Here is a 19,727-nt window from a genome sequence, read left to right as displayed (position 1 = left end):
CAGGGGAAGTGCAGAGAGGGTGACGGGCCAGGAGGCTGGGTGTAACCCGTACCCAGCAGGTGGCTGCACACTGCTCAACTGGACCCTGTGCCCTTCCCAGAGCAGACTGTCACACGTGGTAACTCAGCCATCCAGCACCCCCTTCCCATCATCCGCCTGGTGTGCCAGAGAAGACGGTGTGGGACATGCAGTGAGATCTCAGCCACTTGGCTGTGCGTCCTCACTTGTGAAACGCAGACAATCCTTTCCTCCTCAAAGGACTGCTGGAGGATTCAGGGGTCCCACATCTCTGGTTTTGTCCTCTCTGTCCTCACCCTGCAGAGGTCCTCCTTCCATCAACAGCAAATTCTAGACAATTACTTTCTCCACAGGGGTCCACAGGCCCTCTGCTGACCTCTCTCTCAGACCCCAAGCCCAAAAGGTGTAACTCGGGGCGCCATCTCCCCAATCTCTCTGAGTGCCCCTCCTCCCCATCTGAGGCTGTCCTTGCAGCCTTGCTTCCTCTTCCTCTTTCCTCAAAGTGACGAAGTGATGAACACAGTCTGGGCTCTTCCCTACACATCCTCTTCCTTCAGTGACTTCTTCTTTCTTTTCTTCTCATCTCTTCTTCTTTCTTCTTTCTTCTTTCTTCTTCTCCTTCTTCTTTTTTTTGTGACAGAGACAGAGAGAGAGAGACAGAGAGAGAGGGACAGATAGTGACAGAGACAGGAAGAGAAAGAGATGAGAAGCATCAATTCTTCATTGCGACACCTTAGTTCTTCATTGATTGCTTTCTCATATGTGCCTTGACTGTAGGGCTACAGCAGAGCAAGTGACCCCTTGCTCAAGCCAGCGACCTTGGCCTCAAGCCAGCAATCTTTGGGCTCAAGCCAGCAACCATAGGGTCATGTTTATGACCCCATGCTCAAGCCAGTGACCCCTCGCTCAAGCCAGCAACCCCACACTCAAGCCAGCAACCCTACGCTCAAGTTGGATAAGCCTGTGCTCAAGCCAGCGAGCACAGGGTTTTGAACCTGGGTCTTCTAAATCCCAGTCCAACACTCTATCCACTGTGCTACCACCTGGTCATGCCAGTGACAGTTTCTGTACCAGGTTATAAAAGCCATCTCAACCAGTGCCTCTATCCTAGGTCCAGACCCACATTCCAACAGCCTGCCCAGAGTCCCCTCAGACCATGTCCACGCTTCGCTCCTCATGCTCCTACTCCAGTTTTCTCAACAGCACAAATTCCACCATAATTTCCAGATTCCTAAATGGAAAGATCTTCTTTAATCACACTCATAACACACTCACATAGTTTCTCAATAGCAGAGCCGGGCAAGTCCTGGGCAGCCCATAGCCCTGCCCGGTTACCCTCAGGCATCACGACAGGAATACCAGACGTGGGTCAACCTGACAGTACTTTGCTGCCTCCTAATATGAGAGGATAGTATTAATAAATCCTTTGAGTTCTCACAGAAAAGGAAAAGCAAAGCCTGGTTCATTATATTTTTTATTATTTTTTTTAATCAAAGATGGAGGAAAAACAGTTGCAACAATAAAATCAACATATTCTTGTTTAAAACAAACATAGACCAAGAAACAGAAAAACTGAATCAAACAGGCAGCAACTCCCCAAACCTCAGACCTGGTGGATATCTGTGAGAAGGTAGGCTGGGCGGGGAGTTTCAACCAGTTTGAGACTCATGGCTTGTGATCCATTTAGAAGCTGACATGCCAAAGTTTCTCAAGGGATCAATCGTGGCCTGACATGCTGCACTGGAATCTGGCCCGAGAGAGAAGCAGGAGTTACAGGAAACCACAGATGTGCAGAAACCTGAGAACTTTCAGAATTTTTTTTTTTAATTATTAAGGGGGAGGTGGGGAGGCAGAGAGACAGACTCCTGCATGCCCCCCAGCCGGATTTACCCAGCAAGCCCACTCTGGGGTGATGCTCTGCCCATCTCGGGTGTTGCTCTGTTGCTGACACCCGAGGGGAGGCCATGGGGCTAACTTGCTCGAATCATTCGAGCCATAGCTGTGGGAGGAGGAATGAGGGAGAGAGGGGCAAGGAGGAAAGAGAGAGAGAGAGAGAGAGAGAGAGAGAAGGAGAGAGATGGGAGATGGGTAGAGAAGGAGATGGTCACTTCTCCTGTGTGCCCTGGCCGGGAATCGAACCTGGGACTTCCACACACATTGGGCGGATGCTCTACTACTAAGCCAACAGGCCAGGGCCCAGGATTTTTTTTACACCTGGTGACTAAATGATCAGATCTGAGTTAACAGGCTTCTCCCATTGAAAACTTAGCCTCCTGGCTTCAAGACACCCTTCTTGGCCCAAACATCTCACCTCTAACATCTGATTCCAGGTGTATTTCTCCCTTCAACTTTGCAAACCCTCTCCCAATAAAAGCCTTCACACCCACCAGCAAGCCTGTCTGTACTTTGGTTCCCTCCCACCATGTTGTCTCACCTGAAAGACCCCATCCCCAGGTGTAAGGGTTGAAAATGTTTAAAAGTCTTCCTGTTTGACCACACTTTCACGGTTCACTTTCAGAAGCTCTCTCACCTAGTTACCCAGCCTCCATCAAGCATTCCCAAGATAAGGTCAGCCCCACAATCCAATCAGAACATTCTTTCCCCACCCCCATCTTCACTCACTGTCTGTTCCTAGCCTTCCAACCCCCTCCAGCTGGCCAGGTCAGGGGCTAGAGGGCAAAGGAAAGGATACTTAGAGACAGGAGGGACTGTCTACTTGGACTTGCTACTTTAAACTCCCTCCTTGGGACGAGAGTCTCAGCCTATGGAGTCCCAGCGGAACAGTCTGATGGAAACAGGAACCAAAAAGCAGTAAAGGGAGATGCCCAGGTCAGGAGGAAAACAATATGGCACCACGAAGTTTCCTTGTTTGGATCTTGGCTGATACTGTTACATAACTTTCTGAACTTCAGTTTCTTTGGATATAAAATGGGGATTAAAATATACACCTTCAGAATTTTAACTAAAAAGTCTTTATAAAGTTAAGATATATTTAAATAAAATATGTATACATATTTGCATATTTTTAAAGTAATAAAATAATGAAATTCCCATTTTCGTTCAAGAAGGTAATCAGCCAAAGTCACCCTTCCAGAAATGTTTGCTCTTGTGTGCAGGTCTCTTGGACAGGGTCATCAGGACACCCTAATGCACCCACCTCATGTCTCTGGACACTTGGTCTCCCTCCCCCTGCCCAAGTCTGACCTCTGTCAGCTGCTGCTTCTTCGCTGGGGGTCACAGAGCTCTCTGCACCCTCGGAAAGAGGCCCCCTCTGCACATAAATGAGGCCTTCCCTCTGGATGCGAGCCTCTCCTCTTCATCCCAGCATGGGCCTCACTTCTGCCACCACATTTCAGTGACTCCCATGGTCCCCAGCACAGACTGCCCTTGTGCCCACCAATCATGGACAGCACTTGGCCTGATTCTGTGAGTTTTTCTGCTATTGAGGATATCTTCATTGTCACAGTGTTTACCTCCCTAGGACTCAGCCTACTTCTCTGCCCAGGTGAATATTTAATGGTCAAAACCAATTTGCTGAACATGGAGGGAGTTATGGCAGCTGTACTTGTGCCCTGGAGCTCTAGGGAACACAGCCTACTGGCAGGTGGTGAATACACAAGGGGACCAGGTAGAACACGGGGGACAGGCTCCACCACTGCCGCACTGCTAGAGGGTGGGAAGGGGACAGGGAGGGACAGGAGGGGACACCTGGCCACAGCATCGGGACCCACTGCTTTCTGCTGAGGCCTGCACTCCCAGCGTCTCCCACAGGCTCGGGGCTGTGGGCTGCGGGTTTAGCCCCCTCTCCTTTCTCTCTGGTGAAGAGCCCAGGGACCCTTGCTCCTATCCCAGGCAGACATGCTGTGAGACCCAGAAAGCCCTGTGGCTGTCAGGCGGCTCTCGCAGCCCCTTTTCACCTTTTTTCTCAGGAAAACACCCGTACTTACCGGTATTTGAGTAACTCTGGAGAATATTTTGACTTGGCTTTGAAAATCACCTGCAATGACAGAAACATGGTGGGTTGGGGACACAATAAGCTGACACTGAGAACTGAATCACTGCTCAGAATCCCCTCCGTCTTCCCAGGTGCCGATGTCTGCTGGGTGAGAATGTTCGCTAAGCTAAATGCTTTTTAGGTGGTGCCTACAGCTTTAAAATAAAGGTATTTTAAATGATTAAAACAGCAAAATAAATTTTAAAAAGGTAAGTTTTACTGGTCATCTACACTGAGATTTGTATTTGAGCCCACATGCAGGTGACACGGCCCCATGGAAGTGCAGCCCCTCCCCCCCACTCTCCTTTACAAACAAAAGGAGATGTTCCCTGACTTCTGCAGCCCAGCCCTGCCCCATCCACATGTTCCATTTTAGGTGGACTGAATGAAGTCATGTGCAGCCCCAAGATGTCAGGCTCACTGGCCTGAGCCCAAGGTCGCTGGCTTGAGGGAGGGGTCACTGGCTCAGCTAAAGCCCCACCCCTGGTCAAGGCACATATGAGAAGCAATCAATAAACAACCAAAGTGTTGGAACTATGAATTGATGCTTCTCATCTCTCTCCCTTCACCTACCCCCCCCCCCCAACAACAAAAAAGACTGATTAGGGCCCAGAACCGGAGCTAAATTCCTGGGCTAAGACCTGGGATCACTTATCGGGCTGCCCAGCTCCTCCAGTCTAGTAGTCTGCCCTGGCTCTGCCTGCTCGGTGCCAAACCAGGTCCACAGAACCGGAGAGGGCCTGAGGAACACATGAAGCCAGATGAAAATTCAAATGTTCCCACATTCTGATTAGTGGTGTTCGCCATGGTTCAACTGAAAATCACTAAATTTGCATCCAAGAATTGTGAAAATAAGAAAAAGCTGGTCCCTGACCTCAAGAAACTCACAACCAGACATAGCATACCAGTAGTCTGAGGAAAGTGAAGGCATGAGGTGTTCTGAGGAGATCTGGGGAGGTGAGGGGAGGTGTCTGGAGGTGAGGAGAGGTGTTTGAAGTGAAGGGAGGTATGGGGAGGTGTTTGGAAGTTAGTGGAGATATGAGGAGGTGTAATGTGGCATGGGGCGGCAGTGTGAGGTGTCTGGAGGTGAGGAGAGGTGTTTGGAAGTGAGGGGAGGTGTGAAGTATTTCGAAGTTAAGGAGAGGTGTGGGGTGGTGTGAGGAGCTGTGGGGAGGTCTTTGGAGGTGTGAGGAGATGTTTGGAGGTGAGGGGAGGTGTGAAAAGGTGTTAACATTGTTGTCATAAAATGTGGGGAGAGTGAACAGGTATTTGGAAGTGAGGGGAGGTGAGAAGAGGAGGTGGGTGGAGAGAAGCCGCCAAGCTGGGGGGGGGGGGTAGTGCCTGCAGCACAGATGCTGGGTGCAGGGCCAGCTGAAGGAGCAGCCTGAAGTCAGGTGAGAGTGGGTACCGCCGGGGTCAGAGAGCCAACAGAAGCTCAGTGGAGTTAACAGGATTAGGAATCAGGCTTTAAGACACGGGAAGGGTGGGACAGGAGGGAAGGGAAAGGTAACAAATGAGCACGTTTGGGCAAATCAAAGACAGAATGTGATGGGGGTGGGGGTGGGGCTGGGCTTGGGCTAGAGATTGACTGCGGAGACCACCAGATTTCTTCTGGGGGTGAATGTCAGTGATGGTGAACAGGGCACAGGTACATGGGGAACTGGATGGAGTGTGGCTATGTCTCGCTCGTGCAGAGGAGGAGAGAGAAGGGAAAGGAGGAGGTGGGCATGCCCCAGAGACTCCAGCAGAGAGGGGCCTGGGTAGGGGACAATCGGGACATCCAGGTATGAGCCTGGGGAGCTGGGCACTGGTCTTCCTGGGGAGGTCTGGAGGAGAGGAGGGTCCACAGTGGGCTGCAGGCAGGAGGAAGTGGGTAGTCAGTTCTAGAACATCAGCTGCTCTCTGAAAACAAGTTTGCAAAACGAATGGTTCTCCAAGGGCACTGGGCCTTGTTTTTAAGATCAGTGAGACCTCAGTGTGCGGAGGAGAACGGCAGTGCAGAGAGTGAGGCAGGGGCAAGGGTGTGGTGGAGAGGCCTTGCGGGGAAGGCAGACAAGCGGGAAACTGAGGCAGGAAAGAGGGGACCGCCCACTCTGGGGTGGTGAGGTGGGGCTGGAACCCTGGTGTGAAGGGAGAGGCCCAGTTGCTTCTTAGGGAACTGTGATGAGGAACCCATTGTGAGTACAGGAGGGTCCAGGCTCCTCGCTCCCCCCCCCCCCCTTCACTTCCACATCTGCTTTCTGTGCAAACACCAGGGATTTTCCAGGGTCCCCCATGGTGGTGAAGGGACAGAGGACTGGACAGGAAGCAGACTGAAGATGACTGCAGGGAAAAGCAGCAGCTTCCATGGGAAACTCCCATCACCTCATGGAAAGAAAGCATTTTCCCCAGACCACAAATCCCTCCTGCTTCAGAAGCGCTACCTAGAGCTAATACCAATGAGAGGACAGCTGGGTGACTTTTCCAAGATTTTGTTCAGGTCTGAGCTCCAGGCAGGCCTGAGGTGAGGCTGCAGGGCCCGCTGGTTCCCTCTCTGCTCCCTCCTCTGCAGGCCGGGCCCACTCAGAGCCCTCAGTGACCCCAGGCCCTTCACACCGCCTTTCAGATGACGCAGGAGGTTCAGGGATCAGTTTGTGACGTATTTGAGCAGAAAGATCCAGAAGCAGATGGGGACCTCTGTACCCTCCCCTAATAAATCACAGTCCTTGGATGTCACCCACCCTGGAACTGCTTGCTGCCTACTTGTTTCTCTCCTACTGACTTGAGCCAGCACCCGCTGTCTCACAGCCATTTTCCCTAAGGTCCCATTGGCTGCTTCCAACAAGAGAGCCCACAGTATTCTTGGAGGGGTGACAGTGTTCCTGTGCCTTCAGAAAACTAACAAAAGTAACCTCTCTGTTCCTATAAGCAGTGTCTGTGATAACTAAGTGAAGCTCTGTGCATGCACACATGGATTTTATTCAAGACTTCTGTGTAGCCACTTTGCTTTACAAACATCCCAACAAAATGCGACCCGTGTCTGTGTCCCCACTCCTGGGTCACCGCTCCCTCAAGTGCTGTCCCCTTAGGCACTTCACAATCTTTCCTCCTTAACAGGCTCTGAACTCCAAAGCCGGACGCTTGACCCTCTCTGCCATGGTTCAGCTTATGGGCTGAGGCCCCTGGGAGACCCTGGGAACAACAGACGGGTCTGAAACTGCACCAAGCACAGACTAAGTCCAAAGAGCCCAGCATGTTACTTACAACAGCCAAGATATGGAACAACCCAGGTGTCCATTGACAGGAGAATGGGTGAAGATATCATATATATACACAATGGAGCATTACTTAGCCACTGAAAAATAAAAAATGACATCTTGCTATTTGTGACAACACAGATGGACCTAGAGCAGGAGTCCCCAAACTACGGCCCGCGGGCCACATGCGGCCCCCTGAGGCCATTTATCCGGCCCCGCTGCACTTCTGGAAGGGGCACCTCTTTCATTGATGGTCAGTGACAGGAGCATAGTTCCCATTGAAATACTGGTCAGCTTGTTGATTTAAATTTACTTGTTCTTTATTTTAAATATTGTATTTGTTCCCATTTTGTTTTCTTACTTTAAAATAAGATATGTGTGGAGTGCATAAGGATTTGTTCATAGTTTTTTTATAGTCTGGCCCTCCAATGGTCTGAGGGACAGTGAACTGGCCCCCTGTGTAAAAAGTTTGGGGACCCCTGACCTAGAGGGTACTGGGCTAAATTAAATAAGTCAGAAAGAAAGACAAATACCATATGATTTTACTCAGATGAGGAATCTAAAAATTACAGAAATTGACCAGAACAGATACAGAGAACACACTGATGGTTGCCAAAGGGGAGGGCGTAAGAAGATGGGGAAAAAGCAATCAAGTGAAGTACAGAGCATTTCACTGAAATTAGTAACAAAAGGGAGACTACTGGGCAACATAAGAAAAAAGAAACTATTCTCTTTCACACACACAATTTTAAAATTATGTATGTAAATTCATTTGAAATGTTACAAATGTATGGCTGCTTTAAACTTGATCATAAAATATGTCAAGTTCATACAGAAATAACATGGCAGATACTCATGTACCCACCATGCAGCTCAGTCAGCCTGTAACACCACTACGGGCACCATCAAACTCCCAGCAAGCCTCTCTGAGGGTCTAATGCTGCCTCCTCTGCCCAGGTCACCAGTACCTAAACTTGGTGTCTTCTACCAGGCAGGCTTACACTCTCACTATATGTGCATGTGTCACAAACATGGAGTCCCATCTTGCACAGCTTCCATGCCCTTCTGCAACTTGTTTGCTCACCCATTGTGATGTGTTTGCCACATGTGGACAATGAAACAGAGTTCTTGGTCACACATGCTCACTGTGGCCTGGTGTCCCATCATGCACAAGCCTCAGCTGTTTCCACCCACGGCTAGGGACATCTAGAGATAGTAAGAGTGTGGACTCTGGAACTTGCTCACCTGGCTTTGGGTCCTGACTCCGCCAGTGACCAGCTGTGTGACTTTGGAGCCTGACCTCTGTGCCTCAGGCCCCTCATCTGTGCAGTGAAGTGAGTAACAGTACCCACCTCGTGGTTTTCTGTGAGGGTGAGGTGAATTAGGATGTGCAGACACTGCCTACCTGCTGCTGCCAGTCGCCCTGTATATGTTCTCAAACTGTGATTCTAAGTGTACAACTGCTAAACTGTGACCACAGACCCTTTCTTCACTGTAAAAGGAATCTCCATATTCAAAAAATTAGGCACCACTGACATGTTTGATATTTGCTCCCATGTACTGCTCACTTCCTGACAGATTGCGTAAGTTATGCAAACCCAAAGCCTGGTGTCCCAGTGACAGTCATTTGTCAGCTGACTGGTTTTCATCTGAGACCCACGTGTAAACTCCGTGTACAACAAGCCAGGTCCACTCTCTGTACGCAGGCTGTCTGCTCTTTTTAAAAAAATGTATTGATTTATTTTAGAGAGAGGAAGGGGTATGTGTGGAGGGACAGAAACATCAATCTATTTCTGTACATGTCCCAACTGGGGATTGAATCAGCAACCTCTGCATATAGGGACAATGCTCTACCTACTGAGCATCTGGCCAGGGCAAGACCATCCGTGTTCTTAGCGCCACAGAAGCCCATATGGTCCCCAGGACTTGGGTGGCAGCCTCCTAAAGCCACATGTGCTCTGTGTCCAGGGGTGACAGGACCCAGGGAGGTGACTGGGTTCCCAGGTCAGGTCTTCACCATGTCACCTCCTGTGTTTGAACCTGGCAAGCACATGGTTCATGGGACAAGTCCTGCTCACTTCCTGGCTTCACGCTGACCCGTGTAATACAGAGCCACCGGTACGTAAGCACAATTCCTCATCAGTGGCCTCAGACCAGCAATGACACTGTCCCTCCTCTGGGGCTCTGTGAAGCCCAGTGTCCCTGGGGTAGCCTCAGCTTCTCCAGCCCTCCAGAGACCAGCACTGTCCTGTCCAGCTGATCCACGCCTGAAGAGCCCCCTCTGGCATGTGGGTGGGAGTGTGCATGTACATGCGTATGCTTGTGTGTGTGTCTCACCCCCAGTCAGACCGGGAGACCCATGAGGTGGGAGCTCATCTCACCTGGTCAGCCCAACTCTCCATGCTTTCAGTAAACAGCAGAGGGTCAGAGGCCCACAGTGAGGCCATCTCCCCCACCTTCTTCCCTTTCTGTGGGCTCCCCTCCTATTTCCAGGCCCCCTCTCTCCTCCACCCTCCACGGGCTCCCAAAAGCATCTGTTCATCAGTGCCCTACCAGCTGGGCCACCTGGGGCTAGGTCTGCACCATTAAGCCTGTGAGAGGCAAGGGGACAGGGAAAGTGCCCCTCACTCCTGAGGCTCCCAAAGTCAACCTAACAGCACAGACCCCTGGCCTCAGTTTCCCTGCTTTTATCCATGTTGTCACCTGAGCATCTCAATTTGGGGGCACATCTGGCCAGATGGCCATGAACCTGCATTTCTGAAGAACTCTCTCACCTCTGGACCTCAGTTAGTACCTTATTCGCAAAGCTGCTTCTACTTCAGAAACCTTATGCCAGGAAGCCCCTCCCAGAGGGCAGCCTGCGTCATCACCATGAGGTCTGGCAGACACAGCTGCAGCCTCACTCCTAAGTGGGCCAGTGGCCCAGGGACAGCCAGGTCACACAGGCACAGTCCTGCCCCTGCCATCCCTTTGACAGGTGGACTGACAGTGTGGACCAGACTCACGCAGGTTCTCCCGTCTCGCTTTTCTGAATGGACAGGGCTATGGCCACACGACATACCATCATCGTCCATTAGTTTCTGAACTGCTCCTGCCACAAGTGCAGGTCAGTTTACGAGCTAGAGCCCCGGCCACAATGGTTCCAAATGAGCTTTGAAGAAGCTGTCAAGGCTGAGGAGGCTTAGCTGGAGGGTCACCAGCCAGCCTGGCGTGAAGGCTCCATTAAGGAAGGGCTTGTGCAGTGCGTCACCTCAGCACCACACCCTGATCCCTGTGGTTAGTTATGTGAAAACTGCAAAGTTAGCAAGCACTGAACATGTCTCCATTTCTTTTCCCCAAAAGAATAACTTTCTGGCTCCAAAGTGAGGAGAAATCTGAGGTTTCCTAGAACTCTTGCCCTTGCTAGGAGCAGTGTCTCCCCCACTCCCCATGTGAGGATAAGAGAAGTCAGCCGTCTGCAAAGAGGAAGAGGCCTCACCAGAGCCCAGCCATGCTGCACTCACCTCAGACTTCCAGCTTCCAGAACTGAGGGATGTATGTCTGCTGCTGAAGATACCCAGCTACCATATCCCGTTATGGCAGCACAAGATGACTGAGAGTATTAGAGGACATCCCTTGTGTCCTGTCCGAGAGGATTGCCATCATATTTGCCCCAGAGGAAGCAAGTGGTTACAGAACTACTCTCTGTTCTGCCTCTGCAACTGCCCCCAATTCACTGGGGACACTGGGCAGGACATTGGGAAATAGGGACCAGGATGGTAAGGGACAAACCACATCCTATCAGAAACAATGAGAGGAACTGAGAATGTTCCACCCCAAGCAGAGGGGGCTTGGGTGTGTACCACACATGCCATCTAATCTGTGAAAGGCAGGTTGGTTGGCTGTTGTGGGAGAGGGGGCTGCACTCACTCAGCACAGCCCCAAGGGCGGGGATGGGGGTCAACAGCCCCCTCCCAGCCACTGCAGCCCCCACCCTAATGCTGCTCTGGGCCCCAGGAAGCCATGTGAACAAACCAGAGCAAATGGATTTGACTTATATTTATTTTATTTTTAAATTTCTATTTATTGATTTAGAGAAAGGGAGAGAGAGAGAGAGTGAAAGAAACACCAATTCGTTGTTCCACTTATTTATGTATTCTTTGGTTGACTCTTGTTTGTGCCCTGACCAGGGATCAAACCTACAACCTTGGCATATTGGGAGGATGCTCTAACCTGATGAGTGAGATACCCTGGCTGGAGCCTGACTTACATTTAAATAGTATCAACAGACACTGGTTCTTTTTTAAACATGCACCTTAGAGAGAGATTCACACAGGATGAAGGGATGAATTAAGTCCTGGTCCTTCAAATAGGAACATCCCCACTTCTCGTCACCACTATAAGGACTGTCACTAAGTAACACTGGCCAATGGCACAATGGACACATTACATACTGTTTTCCCTGCTCAAAGCTAAGTTCCATGAAGGCAGGAACCATATCTGACCTTAATTGGTCTACACAGCACCTAGAGAATGGCAGGCACTCAGAAGCATGTGATGAAGCAACCTGAATGTCACAAGGGCTGGACAGGTCAATACCCTGTGGTTTACATGACACTGAAATGTTATTCTGCCTTGAAAAGGATGACATACACAACAACCTGGATGGACCTCAAGACAATATGCTAAGTGAGAGAAGATAATCACAAGGTCCTGTGCTATATGACTCCTTTGACGTGGAACACCCAGAATTAATAAATGCATGGAGACAAGCAGCTTGGTCCTTACCAGGAGCTGGGGTGAGGGGGAGTGAGGAATGCGTGCTGGGGGGGGGCAGGGTTTATTTTTAAGGGTGATGAAAATATTCTGGAACTAAACAGAGGTGGTAGTTACACAATAATGTGAATATACTAAATGCCAATAAGTTGTACGTATTAAAAGGTTAATTCCACATTATATGCATTTCACTGCAATTGAAAAAAACAGGCTTGTAGAGTGAGTGAAACAAACCTCTATATCCAGTGGAAACCTGTTACTCTGTGAAAGCAGGAGGACCGGGACCTCATGGGGACAGCACTGTAGGGCGCCCCACTGGGACTCACATTCTGCCTCAGGGCATGTGTGACAAAGGAGCCATCACATCACCTGACTGGCACATGACCTCTGGCACTCTGAGGTATGGGAAGCAGGGAGAGCAAGTATGGGGGGGGGGGTGCTGCCCAGGAACTAGTTTCATCATGTGTGGACATTAACCCAGTGTTCTGCTGGCTGCAGAGCTTTGCAAGTTTGTCTGCCACTGGGGGTGAGGGGGCACTGACGCCATCAAGACGTCCAGGCCCCTGGCAGGCAGGGGAGAGGTTCCTTGTGTGTGCTGTGGGGGACATGTGGCCCATAGCACTCTTGTTTCTGCTCACATCTGCCCTTCCCAACAGCCAGTGGCCCGTCAGGGCAGAAATCTCAACTTACTGTCTCTGACCCCAAATGCCTGTAGGCAGGTGACAGATCAGATGCATTCACTGAGTGAATGACACTCTAACCACGACACTAGGCACCAAAGCCTGTTTCTAACTTGTCCCAGAAAAAAAATCACAGAGCAAAGTGGGGGCAGCCTAAGACAAATGCTGGTTTGTCCTAATCTTGTCTGGAGGACCAAGTCCAGCCTGCAGCCTGTTTTTGTACCGACTGTGGTCTTTAAAACATTTTCCATGTTTTAAAAGAGCTGTTACAAAAATATGCACCAGAGACCATATGTGGCTCCCCAGGCCTGTAATCCTGATGCAACTCCAACCAAAAGTCCTTTCTGGAAGCCCCATGCGCCCACATTTGGGGAAATCAACCCACTGTCCAGAGAAACCAGCAAACTTTCTCTGTCCTCAAACTTTAGTTACAGGATATGTACAAAGTAAAAAATTTACAGCCTTCGCAGACCTCCATGACGCCTGTGTGCAGGCGGTCTGGTCTGTCTGCCTAGCGACTCCTGCCCCGAGAAAGCCCACCTTCAGGGCAAAAGCAGCCCCACAACCAGGAAGACTGTTCCTCTCACTGGACAAGGGAACCAGGAGCTGATAAAGCTGCTCTGGAGAATCCTATCAAATATTGTTTCCAAAAACCTAAGAACCTTAGTGATGTTTTAAAGAAGTAGCCTTCAATTACAAAATTTTTAAAGACATATTACCGTATTTTTTGCTCCATAAGATGCACCTGACCATAAGACACACCTAGGGTTTTAAGGAGAAAAAAAAAAAATTCTGAACCAAATGGTTAAAATATTTAATAAAATACTGTATTTTTTGCTTAATAAGACGCAAGGGCATTTTCCCCTCCACTTTTGGGGAAAAGAAAGTGCATCTTACGGAGGAGCAAAAAATACAGTAATTGATTTCAGAGAGAGAGAAAAAAAACACATTGATTTGTTTTTTCACTTATTTATGCATTCATCAGCTAATTCTTGCATGTGCCCTTACTAGGGATTGAACCTGCAACCATAGCATGATCGGGACGACGCCAGGGCCCCATTTTGTCACGTCCTCTGGTCAGCCCATCTCTCACCTCCGGATGATCCCCTCCTGGGACTGGCAGCCTTGGTTGTGCCCTTGAGGACACAGCACAGTGCCCTGGTAGGGACATGCCTCTGCCAACGACCACGGCAAACCCCTCAAGGAACTAAATCATCCTTAGCACAGGGGGAAAGGGCTCTGTCCCTGCCTCCCGCTAGTCCCAGATAGTAGGGAAGTCCAGGGAGCAAAACCCAGCAGGTACCAGGGTGTGCAGGGCCAGAGCAGGTGGTGCTCCTGCCCAAGGGCGACACGGGCAGTGCCAGCTGGTGAGAAATCAAGGCCTTGTGGTCAGTGGATGGATTTCAGTTACACAGTGAAAGTCTAACTGTCTCCAAGAGCCTAACTATGACCTCACTGATGGCATTTATGGTATTTGGTCACCTTAGGCTTGCAGGGGACCCCCAGGCACTGCAGCAGCAACAGTGGGGCAGAGAGAAGCTGGTGCTCCGAGGAGAGGTCTGGGGAAGGTCGGCTGTAAGCCAGAAGGCTTTAGAATTAGAAGTAAAACTGGGAAGCTACTTCCTGGGCATGCTAGTGGTTGGTGGCAGACTGAATGCCAATTAAGAAAAAACTTTGGGTCCCATGTGTGTACACTCATACACACGTGTACACAGTGCTCACAGAGGCACATGCATAGGCATGCACACAGAAATCACACAGGTGTAGTCACATACATAGTCACACAGGAACACACACAAGTGTTCACAGGTACATACGCACACAGAGGCATGCACACAGGTACATACGCACACAGAGGTAAGCACACAGGTGCTCACAGGTACATACGCACACAGAGGCATGCACACAGGTGCTCACAGGTACATACGCACACAGAGGCATGCACACAGGTACACACACAGGTACATACGCACAGAGGTAAGCACACAGGTGCTCACAGGTACATACGCACACAGAAGCATGCACACAGGTACACACACTGAGGTATGTATATAGGCACATGTGTACAGGGTGGGGCAAAAGTAGGTTTCTAGTTGTGAATATGTGAAACAAGAGTTCATCCTCGTATTAGTATTTACTAATTATTGCATTATTTTCGATACAGACAACCGTAAGCCTACTTTTGCCACACCCTGTACACATAGCTCTAGTGAATGTGAACCCACTGAATGACCATAAGGGGTCAGTGTCCTGGCCAGGAGGCCATGGTGTGGCACAGAGGCAAGAAGGAGCCTATTCCTTCCCCTGTGTGACCATGGTGTCCCAGCTTCAAAGTCAAGCGCTCGAGGACTGGTGAGGCTCATGTGTTTCTTCGTAATCACCAAGAGGCCTAGAGAGTCCCCATCACAGCTCCTGGGCCAGTGCACAACAGGTGTGCAGCAGACATCCTTGCTGAATGAGCCACAGCGAGACTGCTCACCCCTCTCCTGTGGGGGGAAAGAGGGCAGCAGTGCAGACGGTCAGCTGCCACTCAGTTCCCAGTCAGCAGGGATGAGGACCTTCATGATACTTGGTCACCTTAGGTTGGCAGTTCAAGTTGGGTATGTTGTGGCCAGGAAGGTGCCAGCCCCGGCCTGGCTCTGCCCGCCTGGCTGGTGGCCTTGACCAACTCACTGGACTTCCCCAGGCCCTCAGGCTGATTGCTGGTCTCCCTATCTGTTCACTCACGGTTTCAGGGACTGCACTGGGAAGGGCTGACCCCTCCCCACTCTCCCCAGGGGAAGGCTAGCATCACTGCCATGTCACAAACATAAGCGGCAGCTTGGCAGTAAGTCGTTTTGATGACACAGTGGTTGGTGAAGGCGGAGCGCAGAGGCAGGGCTCTCAGGACTGCAATGCAGTGCTGGAGCCTGAGTTCCCGCCATCAGATGGGGAAGGGGCAGCCTGACCCGGAGGAGGAGAAGAGGACACAGCATAAAGTTTCCCCTTCACCTGCTCCTCGCCCGGCATGAGCACCACAGTTGCCATTTTCCTGGTGAGGAAGGTGGGTACTGGCCATGGAGCCACCCTGGGAGCCAGGCTGGGATTTGAACCCAGCTCTGTGCACAAGGTCCCTTACTCCTTCCGCTCCCAAGTCTGCCTCCTGAGCCACAGGCCTTCCCTGGCATGCCCTAACCCAGGCCCTATGGTAAGCTCCAACACTACCATGTCCCCCGGCATCCCCACAACACTGCCTGTGGTTGCTGGTCACCCTCTACAGTGTGGTGTGGCCCCAGTGCCTATGTTAGGGTCCGTCAGTCACACCACTGACAGTTGGAGGGCTCACTTCTCCTTTCCTTCCTCCAACAACTCCACAAGGCAAGAATCTGTCACAGGACTCAAGACAAGGCTGCACAAAGAGGCTGAGCCAGCTCTATTTAACCAACCTCAGGAACCAGAGCCTGAGGCCCAGACCGGTGATTCTAGAAACAGCAGGGGACACGCTGCCTGGGTGGCACCGAGCCCACGCACATCATGACCCACCTCCTTCAACCAGCTCTGCAGACAGACCTGCTCGCCCAGGGGCTGCCCCTGCACAGAAGCCTCCACTGTACGGCTTGATGGTCACCACCTCACATTCAGGTCTCAGGTTCTTGCCCCACTTGAAACTCCATCAAAGAGGCACATCAACACAATGCTAGAAGAAGCAGGTCTCCCAAAACTTGGCTGACCCCCTGGGAATACTTGGAGTTACTACCAAACTCTGTCATGTGTATACTTTGTATCCTCACCCCAGTGGTAGGCTCCTGAAGAACCAGGTACTACATTAGAGGAAAAACTGTTTTCTATAGTAAGAGATTTCAAATACTGTAACGTAAGGAATAACCCTCATGCTCAGATATCACAGACTCGGGTGACCACAGATCCAATTGTGTATTAACTCTGACCTTGAGCAAGTCATTTAACCCTCTATAAAGTGGGGACATTGTCAATAATTTCTTCATAGGGTTGTTGTGAATGATGATAAATAAGACACACCATTTAGAACTGTGCCTACCACATAATACCCGCTTTGTAATAGGTGGCTGCTCCCCCTTCCCTCCCAAATCTGACTGACTTGCTCCGAGAGGGGGCCCCAGCAGCAGTAATGCCTAAGCTCCCCTAGCAATCCCAGTGGTAGAAACCTATTATAGTCTAAGATCAGGTGCTAGGGTGGGGTGGGGGGTGGACACAGAGGTGTCAAGAGTTTGGAGCCAAAGGGCGGCCCCTTTGTGACTCCCCAGAATATGAGTTTTGTCAAAAAACCAGGGAATGGCTTTGCCCTGGCAGCTTCCAAGATGCCAACACTTCAGTACCACCTCCTTCTGCCAGTAACCCTGGAGACAGAACAAAAGTCCTAGAGACATAGAGAAGGCAGGGCTGTGGTTTGGGGCCCCTGGGAGTGAGTAGCCTGGTCACTGCCTGGTCACTCTTACCGAGCTCAGCATTTACTAGCCAACCAGCAGATGGTGCAAAAAAAAAAACAAAACAAAACAAAAAAAACCAAACAAACAAAAAAAACACAAAACACAAAAAAACATACAGCCTGTCCCAATCCAGTGGAATTTGCATGTGACTACCAGAGCCATGGCAGCCTCACAAAGGGACACAGATAAAGAGCTCAATGTGCAATATGAGTGCTGTTACAGTTCTTGAAGTAACATCAGCCCACCTGTTACCTGTGTCATGCTAGAACCACCTCTTTTCATCCAATTAAAAGGCTGGAGTCTCTGTAGAGCAGCTGGTTGCCTGAACAGGTCTTTAGGCTCAAAAGTAGTTATTTGGAAAGATAATACACATTATTTGAGGCCTGGAAAATATGCTGATACATGTGACTAATAAGAACGCTTTAGTGTGGATCCATTCTACTAAACAGTACCCATGCTATTTTTTAGTCACAAGAATTTTTAGTTAGCGGCTCCCACTACTCCAGGGCAATCGATCCTTTTTCACAATCGATGACATTTTCTCTAGAGAAATAGGCTCTGTTAAAAGAAATGGAATGCCTGCCTGCACCAAGCCTCTGCCCATGAGACAGCTCTTAAATTACCATCAGCAGGTGATATGCTTGATACCTTACTCTCGGGCAAACACCTAATAAAAACGGATATTCTAATGCTTGGAAAGCTAACGCGAATCAGAAGTGTTTACCACAGTATTTGCAAAGTACTTTATAATTACTCTATTTTTATTAATGCATGTTCCCCCATTGGCTTATTAACAGTACTCCCCATAAAATGATTCCTGTAAAAGTGCCCCAATAACCATTAGGCTTGTGCTTGGGGCCTGACCCCTGCTGCAGCAATTCAGGGAGCTGGGTGTCACCCAGAACAACTCTTTAGCACTCCTGGTGAGTTAGTAAATTGTACCTCAGTGGGGCTCCGCGGCGGCGGGAGGTTCCAAACGTCTCACCCCAATAACGACAGTCCCACCTGACACCACTCAAAAAAGTCAGTCTCGTTCAAACGTGCGATGGATGACCTTTCCAGACTAGGGGGAGAGGTTAAGGGTCCTACGGTTCAAGTCTCCCAGTGGGCACACGTGCCGTCAGTACCTATCCTGACCGGAGCAGGAAGATGCCGCGCGCCCGGCGCAGAGGAGGCCCCATAGTCACTGGATCGTGTTGGGCGGGCAGAAACTCACAGGTGGCCTCCAAGCCTCACTGTCCTCCACCTCTTCTGGGGATGGCAAGGCATTACCTGAGAGAAATGCCTGCAGACGGGGTAGGACAGGCTCACAAGACCCCAGAATCAGTGCCATTTTCCCTCACTCTTATTACCAGGATTCCGCGACCGGCCTCGCACCGCCATCGCCTCCGCCCCAAGCGCTGCGCGGGGCCACCTGCCAGGCGAGCCCTCTCCGGGTGCCTGCTGCCCGTCCAACTCACCTGCGTGAAATACAAATTCATCAGTGTGAGGGTGAAGAATTGCAGGCACACAGGGAAGCAGTAGAGCAGCCAGAAGACGAAGGGACTGAGTGCGTTGGCTGCCACGAAGTCCCTGAAGTAGAAGGAGAAGAGGACCGTCCGCAGGGAGGCCCAGAAGAGGCAAAGGAAGAGGAAGACGCTCTGGTAGCTGAGCCGCTTGTGGCCATAGCGCAACACCCGCCAGAGCTGCAAGTAGATGAACACGAAGAGGAGCGAGTAGAACGCAGTATAGACGCTAGTGAGGCCGAGCTTCACGTATGGGGGCACGGCGGGGGTCAGCGTGGGCGGCAGCGAGTCGTTTCGGAGGGGGTCCCAGTGCGGAGGCGCCATTGGGCCAGAGGCGCTGCGGCGCTGCCGGGGCCTCTGGTCTCATCGGTGCTGGCCGCCCCCGCGGGGCTCTCCGCGCATAGCTTCACCCGGGATCGCTGCGGGAGGAAAGACGACAAGCCGACTTCCTCCCGGTACCACATGATTTACGCGGCGCCCTTGGTCTGGGATTGGCGACGCCGCACCCCCGCTCCGCGCGCCCCCGCACGCACTGCGCGCTCCCGCCTCGCGCGTGCTGCGCACGGCGCGCCCCACGTCCAGCTCGGTGCGCCCACTAGAGCGCCCGGCACCCTCGCCTGGAGCACCCGTCGTCCCCAAGAAGCGCGTCTCCACCCGCGCGCCCCCACATGCCGCGCCCCGCCTCCCGCACTGCGTGTTTCCGCCTCGCGCGCCGCCAGGTGCCGCATCGCTTGCCCTTGTGTTCCCGCCCCGCGTGCCCCGAAGCCCCAGGTACCGCTCTCCCCGCTCCAGAAGTCTCCAAGACAGCCTTCCCCTCGGGCACAGAATTCCACGCCTCGCGCTTTCGTATAATTAATGTTGTTTTACATAAGTTAATTATTTTACTTCAAAAGCAACAAATTTTACAAGTCTCTTATTCTTTTAAAAATAAAACTTTACGACTTTGTGGCTTATGCTTGGATGGTGTTTATTTCTAAAACCAGAAATGCTAAAGACAGGGTTTGTGTTTTTGAGGTCAAGTTTGTGAACTCGGAAGAAAAGAGTGGTCCCGGTGGCGGCCCGCACCGCGCGCCCCACGCAGTGCGCTCCAGCAC

General features: G+C 51.0%; 1 protein-coding gene across 6 annotated transcripts in view; it reads right to left on the bottom strand.

Moving 5' to 3' along the window:
- GPR137B (G protein-coupled receptor 137B) overlaps positions 1–19,303 on the bottom strand; it is a 74,357-nt gene extending 55,054 nt beyond the window's left edge. For 4 of the 6 annotated variants that reach the window (XM_066235762.1, XM_066235750.1, XM_066235772.1 and 1 more), the window contains exons 1-2: positions 18,589–19,302; positions 3,966–4,015 (exon numbers count right to left, since the gene is read on the bottom strand). In XM_066235762.1, coding sequence (XP_066091859.1) covers positions 3,966–4,015; positions 18,589–18,957 — 419 coding nt within the window. In that variant the 5' untranslated portion in view covers positions 18,958–19,302. Of the gene's footprint in view, positions 1–3,965; positions 4,016–18,588 lie in introns of all 6 variants that reach the window. The other 2 variants (XM_066235746.1, XM_066235778.1) reach the window with 2 other exon arrangements.
- Positions 19,304–19,727: the final 424 nt, after the last annotated feature.

This window comes from Saccopteryx bilineata, chromosome 1, assembly GCF_036850765.1.
Source record: "Saccopteryx bilineata isolate mSacBil1 chromosome 1, mSacBil1_pri_phased_curated, whole genome shotgun sequence".
NCBI lineage: Eukaryota > Metazoa > Chordata > Mammalia > Chiroptera > Emballonuridae > Saccopteryx > Saccopteryx bilineata.
The sequence above is the reverse complement of the archived record's forward strand: the minus strand, read 5'-3'. Positions and strand labels throughout refer to the sequence as shown.